This window comes from Symsagittifera roscoffensis, chromosome 1 (genome assembly GCF_963678635.1).
Source record: "Symsagittifera roscoffensis chromosome 1, txSymRosc1.1, whole genome shotgun sequence".
Classification (NCBI taxonomy): Eukaryota; Metazoa; Xenacoelomorpha; order Acoela; family Convolutidae; genus Symsagittifera; species Symsagittifera roscoffensis.
In genome coordinates, this window is record NC_087062.1 from 62685343 (window position 1) to 62694275 (window position 8933).

The window sequence follows — 8933 nt, forward strand, 5'->3', positions numbered from 1 at the left end:
ATTTTTGCTCGTCGAATTTTTGGTACATTATAGTTTTTTTCTAAATGTTAGGACTCAGATTTCTTGATCGTTTCTTCTGACAAAATGTTTGTTTTATATTGAAAAATGCAGGCATTATTTATGAAATAAGTTATTTGTTTTTTAAATTTTACGCCATACATTTTTCGGTCCGTTTTTTTTCGTTCGAAATTTCTTCAGTATGATACCTCAATCGACTTCAAAAATTTTTCGAAATGATGGGTTTGAAGTTCTTTGATCTTCATGTTAGACTGTCGGAGCATAGATCTGGTTGCTTTGTCGTGATCTAATTTAATTTTAAAATATTAATAGAGAACTAACGCTTTCGGATCTATAACGATCTACCGTGGTATCTTCTGAAAATCTCCCCCAAAATCGCAAATAAAAACAGTAAATTAGCTCTTTTTTTTTCGGGCAAAAATTTTGATTTTACTGCACTCTGATTGATCAATTCACTTAATCAATTTACAGCAAATTCTTGAAATTAGGGGGAGGGAGGATATTGTTAAGTAGATTTAAGTAGATCCCGCTTTCTTCATTTTAATAGTAAACTAAATTCTAGAAACAGTTATTCCGGTAAAAGTATTCTGAGTTAGCTACTAAGCGAAGTTTTTTGTTTAATTTAAGCTCTCAGATAAATATTTCAGGTTGCCGGATGCTATTTTTACAGCTTGGTCCAGTTGTTTTTCAAAATGCAAACCAAACAAAGTTGAAACCAAAAACCGTCCAAGTTTTATGATTCACTTTCATTTCGTGTTTAGTCATTAGTCCTGTTTCTAATACTAATACTGTCTTTTGTTGGCGGCCTTAGATATATAAATTTCAGAATTCATTTTTTATAGCACTTGTCCAATAAAACTTGGATTAAATTGAGGCCCAATTTGGAGTTATTTTGCGTTATTTGCACGGAGCTCGGCATTTTGCTTGCTGTGAGGAACTTAAATTAGGAGTCTATTGTTTCGAATTAAGATAATGGAAGCTATAGTCATGCTGCCTTCCTAATCCTACAGATGCAATATTATACAGAGGAGCAGATAATTAGAATCAAGTGCCATCATTATCGACCAACGTGATAAAGATAAGATGCTTTAGACATTTTTGATTATTTACATCAACTTATGCAGTTCTCGCTGTTATTAAATCGCCAGTATTCTAACCCATCCTCATTAAGATATTCAGCTATTGAAATCGAGTCGCTCAACTACCCCTTAAAAAGTTGAAATGATGCGGTTTATCGTTATTTGTTATTTGGACGACTGGTTGGTCGACCTGGTCCTGATCTGTCCAATGGGATATTCTGTCTTAATTAGCTACGAACCATATGTGCAAGAAAAATTATAATCACTATCTTTCTTTACTTTTTGTTTCCGTATCTGCCTTCGTCGTCAGTTTAGATAGATTCATTTTGACATAAATACAAATCATTTTTCAATTTCAATAATTTTATAATAAATTGACATGTTGAACATGATTTCTGCCGAAAACCGTCTTTTCCTCTAAGTTGCCGTTTGATTCAAATAGCCTTGATTAATGCACATCTGATTCCTTGCTTTTTATGGGGTTGTATTCCAGTTAATATGGCTCCTTCTAGTGACAATGGTCCTGGTTCAGCTTAAGCAGACGAAAGTAAGGTTCCACTCAAAAATCTTCGATAGCTGAACTATGAGCTCTTCGGCGCCGAAAGATGCTGCATCGGGATCGGACGATCCAAAAGCAAAACAGCTGTCCGATTACATCAAGAACACCCACGAGCAGCTAAGAAAGGCTTGTGGTCAGTTAGTATTTACTAATTTTGTCGTCAAATTACTAATTTCGTTAAAAATTACTAATTTATTTAAATAGATTTACGAATTTCGTTGCTCAAAATTTTGCCTAATTTTTCTAAATTTTTTAATGAGCACCAAAAACAGAAAAATATTAACTTTTACTGATTAATACGGCCAAATTGATAAAAACAATTATCAGAATTGTCAATCATACCAAGAAAAGGTATAAATTATTCATGAATTGAATAATTTCGTCAAGTTTTTTTTCATTGATGTTTTTTAAAAAACCTCGATTAAATTACTCTAATAAATATTAGTTTCTTTGGTAATATTGACTATTATTATACATAATTTATCAATCAGCTTATAAAATCAATATTTTTCTGTTTTTCTGCTCTTGGACCCATTCTGCTTATTGACTGGCCACCGATAAAATGCTTAATGATTCTTCAAAATTGCTTGTTTTCAAAATTAGCCAGAAGGTGGAGAACAATTAGATGCCTGAGTTTGATTAATTTTACATGTGTTCACTCCAGTAACGTAGGACGGCTAAAATTTTATGTTCATCATAAGTGATTGAAATGAAATGCTTTTTTTTGTTGTTTTTGTAGGCCAAGGACGAGACTTCTCTCAAGTATGGATTGACCATTTGGCCGACGAATCTGTCAGACGGCAGTATGCGAAGTCCATGCATCAACTAGCTAGTAAATACTGGGAGGGAGGGGCGGAGAATTGTCGTGTGGAATGGTGCTACGAAACTCTGAAAAACTATTTTTCCAATTCTATCAGCCAGCATATCGAAAAAGATCTGAGAATTGCATGCTTTGAAATTGACGCTAAAAGTGACACCTCAATTGAAAACGAACAGATTTTAAGTGAATTTAAACGGAACTTGGATGAATTTCCGGAAAAATCATCATGTAATTCGATCAAAGAAGTTCGAGATAGCTTTAGATCCGAAAAAGACTCGGCAAAAATTGCGCAACTGACAAAACAGGGAGGAGAGTTGCTATTTGGCAGTGCTTTCTCCAAACCTGAGTTTCATGAGGCCAAGAAACTTCTGGACGTTGGAAGTTGCTACAACCCTTTTTCACAGCTAAATGACTGTAATTTAGAAGTAGTAGCAGTTGATTTGACCCCAGCATCGAAGGTAAGTTTTGGATACCTCCTCATCGATAAAAAGCATATTTAGATTTTAAGATTCATTCCAAGCTCGCGACATAATAGCAAGTTGACGTAAATTTTTAAATATGACAAGGACACTGTAGGAATGGAAACTAGGTCTAGATTGAAGCCATTCAATTAGTAACCTATTAATTTCATGCAGATAAGATGGTTCTGCAAAGTTAATCAGCCACTTTCGTTCAAAAAAATCAAATTCTTATGCTAATCAGATAGCGCAAAGCTTCTAGTTTCAATTAGCTTTCTATTCTCTTTTTTCAGTGCAGTCCGTTTTTAAAGTGGATTTTGTGAACATATCAACCAGTTTGGATTGTTCATGCTTCGATTTGAACGAAGAAGATCTTTTGACATGCAATGATGAACGTTGTGTGAAATGTTTACCGGAAGCTGCTTTTGACGTGGTCACATTTTGTTTCCTTCTGAGCTACATACCATCCCCAACTGAGCGGCTGAATTTCTGTGCCAAGGCTCGAAAGGTGTTGAAATTTAACGGACTGTTGATAATTACGGAAACACAGAGCATTACCCCGCACAACAACCTGATGTTTATGAAGCAATGGAGATGTGAAATTGAGCAGTTGGGATTTAGAAGGATTTGCTACGAATCAAAAGCTCATATACATGCCATGGCGTTCAGAAAGGTCCCTAAGTGGCTAAGGAGATGTTCTTTTGTGGGAGATGACGTGCCTAAAACGAAGTTGAACAAGAAACCCATTTACAAAATACAAGGCTATCTATCGATTAATCAGGACATTCACAGTCATATACAGATACAGGGAGATGATGACTCTAGAGAGTGCCCCAAGCCTAAATCGACATCGGTTAAGCATGGGGAGGAGCAACCTAGAAAAGGGGATGATGAGGATGAGGGAGATAGAGCTAATATTCCCCAGCCACCCCACAAGAAACACAGAGCGGAGGGGAGGAAGAAAGGGGCAGTTAAATGGGACTAATTCTGGACTGGCATCCCAACGGGATTGGGTTATATGGTTGGAGGCTTTTACAGACCTCAGAGCAACGCATTGTAAGGGACGAAAAAAGAAGTAAAGATATGGATTGCAGCTCTATCGATATGGAAATGGACCCGAATATACCTATTTCTCTACTCTTAAGTAAGAATGAGGTAAGCAAATTTGGTTATATTTTATATGCAATTTCATTAGATCTATTCGCTCTTCACTTTCCGGCGTCATTGATTGGCAAAGGGAAATAATGCATTAGGCATAGCCTAAATTTAGGTAGACAATAGGTATTTCTTTTCGCTATATCTTGCATGTAATTTAGGATAAGAGTTTGATACGTGTGTTGCGTATTGTGTAATACTGCAAGCGAAGCACCTGATTGCGAGAGATATGTACTTATAGGGGTTATATTTGGAATAATAGAATAATCAAATATCCCCTCTTTGTGCATATTCCTCTAATCGGCGCATGAAATGCAACAAACCCTGCTCGCAACACAAATACCACTCGCAACAACAGCGGCAGTGGTGGGATTGAAGTCAAAATTTAGTGAAAAGTGGCTAAGATCCACGTCTATTTCCTTTCACGCACTCGTTTCTGCTATATTTCTTTTCAGCATTAGCCCTCATGTATGTGTCTATCTCCCCTTCCCTTTTTATGTGCTCTAATCCTACCTTGCCTTTGCCTATTAGCGAGATTTCTAGTAGTAGTTCTGGATTGGCCAAGCTTACAGCGTGTAGAAATAGCTTGTCGTGTGGTGTATCGTATGCAGAGAAAGGATAGTTATCGATCAGAAAATAGAGTGTGCTATATGCTTTTTGCAGAGCTCCTCGCAACGCAAAGCAAGTGCCATTTCCTTTGTAATGCAATTGCGATATAAATTTGGTTAACGTGGACATAAACAGTCACTACTAGCTACATAACCTACCCTACCTCCCGCGAAGGAGAGTTGTACTAGTAGCGGAGTTAGTTAGTTGGGTTGGAGGAATCCCAACTTTTCCATTGGGCAATAACAATCTAACCTGTGCCTTAGTGCAATGTTCTCTCTGTTTCTGGCTCCTTTCATTTACACACAAACTGGAAAAGACAGCAGCACCGTGCGCGTCCGGACTTTTACCCAGTGTGCAATTCCATTAACCTGTTCCTGTACGCAGAGCCAGAGCGTGGACTGCTCAAGCAAGACCGGCAAGACTAAACCGGCGCACGTTAAAAAGACAGGGTAGCAAGAGAAGCAAGCCAACTCAAAATTGCGAAAGTGCATTTCATTTCATTCATTCATTGTGTTTGCTAAATTTACGCATTCCTCAGCCGGCTTTGCTCCTACCGCTACTGCAGCTACTGCAGCTACTGCTATCCTATCAACATATGAACTATCGCCCTGCCGCGCTTTTCTTCAGAATTCTTCTCTCCTGTCGTTTTGTGCTGTGTTGCGTCAAACGACGTCGCTGATCAGAGCAGGAATCTTTGGGGATTGCCCTGTCTTGTGTTGTCTTGCTAACGATTGCCTACCCGCAGCAGCAGCAGCACTGCTCAAATACACAAAGAGATTTTTCTTCTCTGCAGCAGCGCAGGTAGTATTGCAGGTAGAACCGTTTCACTTCACTGAAGGTAATGATTAACAACACTTTCTATTTACAAGCTTAACTCTGCTCCCTGAGAATTTATCAACTTTCTTTCTGCTTAACCCTTTGACAACAATTTCTAAATTCTGTCGCGACCAGCTTTAAAGTTTCACTGCAAATTTTTGCTCGTCAAGTTTAACTGTATCAAAGTTTGATTTGATCTCAAATTTATCAGCGGGTTGATAATAATATTATTGGACTGTTTTCTTATAACTCAGCTAGTTTTTCTAAATGGTCAATTGAATACAGTGATATGTACTTATAGGGGTTATAGTTGACTAAAAAACCATATCGGTAACCCCTCTTAGTGCATATTTCTGTTCTCTGGACACGATAAGAACTGGCAACAGGTTTGTTTTTTTTTGTTTCTCCCTCAGGTAAGTAGTCAGTTTCGCTTCCTCGATCGCATTTTGAGCTTGTGATATGTACTTATAAGGGTTGTGAGTAAAATATTTTCAAAAATCAACCCTTTTTCGTGCATATTTCTGCCTATAGTGCACGATAACTCTTCGTCAGTGCGCCAACTGTTATATTTGATAATTGCAAATAAGAGTTATAGATTTTTGACTGATTTGAAGAAGCACTTTTTTCGTTTGTTTCAGACGTCAGGACAGTATGTTTACGAGATCCGAAGAACTAAACATGGACAAGAACCACCGAGGATCGAGATGATACAAAGAGCGCAAGTCATACAAATGCTGTAATTAAAATCAATCTATTTGTCCTTAAATCTTCTGTTGATGGAATGAATTTTCGTGAATGTATATGTGCCGAAATAGTTCAAAATATAAATTCTATTGATTTTTTTTTCTCGGAATTCATGTCAAGATAAATACTTATGCTAAAAAGATGCACTGAAAACATTTAAACGGAAGTTGCACATATATGGCGAATATATAATATGAACTTTCATTATTGCAAAGCTTTGGAACACATAAGCTAGTCCGTAGTCCTACTTTATAAAAATATGGCGTATCACTGTGCAGAAAGGTCAGTTAGCCGAAAAAGAAAATGTGGCAGTTTGCCGAAAAGCGAAAGCATATCAGTCTACCGAAAAACGCAAATTGTTAGACGTTCCTATTGGCTAAATCTCTGTTGCGCAAAAGCGAAGACATTATCAACAGAAAATGAAAACAATTGGTCAAGAAAATCAATTGTAACAATTGGTGAAGATATTTAAAAAAAGTTTTATTTTTTAAAATCGGTTTGGATTTTTCCATTACCCGGTTTAGATTTCGCATTATTTGATAATTTATTTATCTCTTGATTCTAATCGTTCATTATCAATTTTAGCGGCCTGGATTTATTCGCTCTTTAAGATTTTCCGAAATTTCTGAAAACGTAATTAATATTTTCCCGCCAAAATATGGTAAAATACAAAAACCATAATTATGTCATTCCGCAAATGTTTGATCTAACGTTTCGCCTTTTCGGTAGACTGATAATTCAGCACGATTAAATCTCAAATGGCATAATTCACAAATCGCGTATAAATGAAAAATTCCGAAATGGCATAATTTCTATGCATTGTGCTTTGAAAAATGTTTTGCGGGACCTTTTTTGTGAACAAGGTGTGAAAAGAAATACAATTGTGAAACAAACTTATAAAGTTGTCAACAAACTTAGAAAAGAAAACAAACATTCGTTCGTGTTGAATTTTTTCAGTAATAAAGCAAATTCTTTTTTAGTTGTTTTATAGTTTTTTTTAAAGGAAAGCCAACTACGCTTTTCTATAACGAAATCGGATCAATTGAGCAATCTCCCCCCATCCCCCATTCTCGCTTGAGGGGGGGGGGAGATAAAGCTCAATAGGTTCTTGAGACATGTTTATAAACACTTGAAAATAGTTTGGATGATATGAAATCATAAACAGATTCTCCAACGAATGAGGAAGGCCAAAATTTACAATATCAAAGCTCAAAAATTACAATCAAAGTGAAAAAGAATCAATAAATTTGAGGCAAATAAAGCTACTTTTTTCTGTATTCAAAGGATGAAAAGTGATTTGCACACAATATTAAGGTGCTGCGGAGAGCAATGTTGAATATCCAGATCCAAGGCTAGAGCATCAACCCTGATAATTCGCTTTCTGATGAGGCAATGGTCGCCCAAACAAAGTTTACAAAAAAATTATAGAATCGAATTTTTTTAAATAAAATTTGATTTTTTTTTTTCAAAATTTTTCTCTATAATCATAAAATAAACTTCAATCGGTCAATTGATTGCGTGCTAAGAACATATCAACCATCTTCTTGCGTTTGCTGACGTATTTTTGTAGCGTTGTACCGTTTTCGCGTGGGAGGGAGATAGCTCAATTGGTATTGGTCATTACGGGGGGGTTGGGAGATTGCTCAATTGATCCACGAAATCGCCATGGCGCGAAAAAAGGTGCTTGAAATTATGTTTCGAAAATGAATTTAAGTTTAAAGATTTTCCAGCGGAATAAAAATTTTCATATTGATCCGTCTCTCTCAAATTAGATAAGATTTTATTAAATGTCAATGAACGAAGTGAAAAAACTTAGATAGGTAGTGTACTTGCGTTTTTGTTTTGGAAATGTTCTAAAAGCCGGTACGCTCAATTGTTTTCGCGGTTTGTCTTGATTTCCTATGAAGTGAAAATCAAGTTCATTTGCCAAAACGAAGGAAAATCTCTACAAATACAAAATAGCAAATGAAGAGAAAAAACGCGACTGAACGTTTTTAGGATAAAATTGAATTTAAGTTAGGTTTTTCCAGCGGAGAAAAATATTTACCGATTGATCCTGGTATTCAAATGATTCAAATTTTGAGCTGAAGGGTGATATATTTCTTCAAAATCTGAAAAATTCAGCCTGCTCGATTTTCTTGACTCTTTCAAATGTCTGCTGATCATGTTCAAAAAGAGTCAATCATAAAATATTCTTGATGCTCAAAGAGTTTTATGGTTAAATAAAATAATTTTTTCTTGAAAATGATTTCAAAATAGTGATTTCTCATTCACGCTGTCTATAAAGTCTAGGAATTTGAAGGAGTTTTGAAGGTCTCGTGAAATATGAGGTGCATCAGTTTATGAAATGTAATCGGAATATAGATTTTTTCAGGTTAACAACTTGCTTAACACGATCAGTAAAATTATTTGACAGGTTTTTTTAAATGAAAAATGCAAATATCAAAATTTTTTTAGCCTATTGTTTATCTACTCATGTTTTTTCGACTTCGATAGCATCTCACGGCTTTTTCTTTTGTTTTAAGCGTTTTTCATTAGCATTGAAAATGTTTTTGTTATTTATCACTCTAATTTAAATTTTAACAAAAAATTTTGTTTTCACACCATTGGGACGGCGAGGATTGAAATGGTCATTGTATCGTAGATTGAAAATTTACTTACGTCTGAAATTTCCA

The 8933-nt window shown here is 35.8% G+C and overlaps 1 protein-coding gene across 4 annotated transcripts; it reads left to right on the plus strand.

Moving 5' to 3' along the window:
* The first annotated feature begins 235 nt into the window (after nt 1–235).
* Nucleotides 236–6351, plus strand: LOC134847235 (S-adenosylmethionine sensor upstream of mTORC1-like). 4 transcript variants are annotated; one of them, XM_063864540.1, is made up of 4 exons: nt 487–1789; nt 2396–2934; nt 3233–4089; nt 6153–6351. In XM_063864540.1, the coding sequence occupies exons 1-3, from the start codon at nt 1681–1683 to the stop codon at nt 3917–3919; spliced, it is 1335 nt and encodes a 444-aa protein (XP_063720610.1). In that variant the 5' UTR covers nt 487–1680; the 3' UTR covers nt 3920–4089; nt 6153–6351. The 4 variants fall into 4 exon arrangements, with proteins under 4 accessions (XP_063720613.1, XP_063720610.1, XP_063720611.1 ...); XM_063864541.1 differs by having other exon boundaries at nt 3233–4078; XM_063864542.1 differs by having other exon boundaries at nt 1680–1793.
* Nucleotides 6352–8933: the final 2582 nt, after the last annotated feature.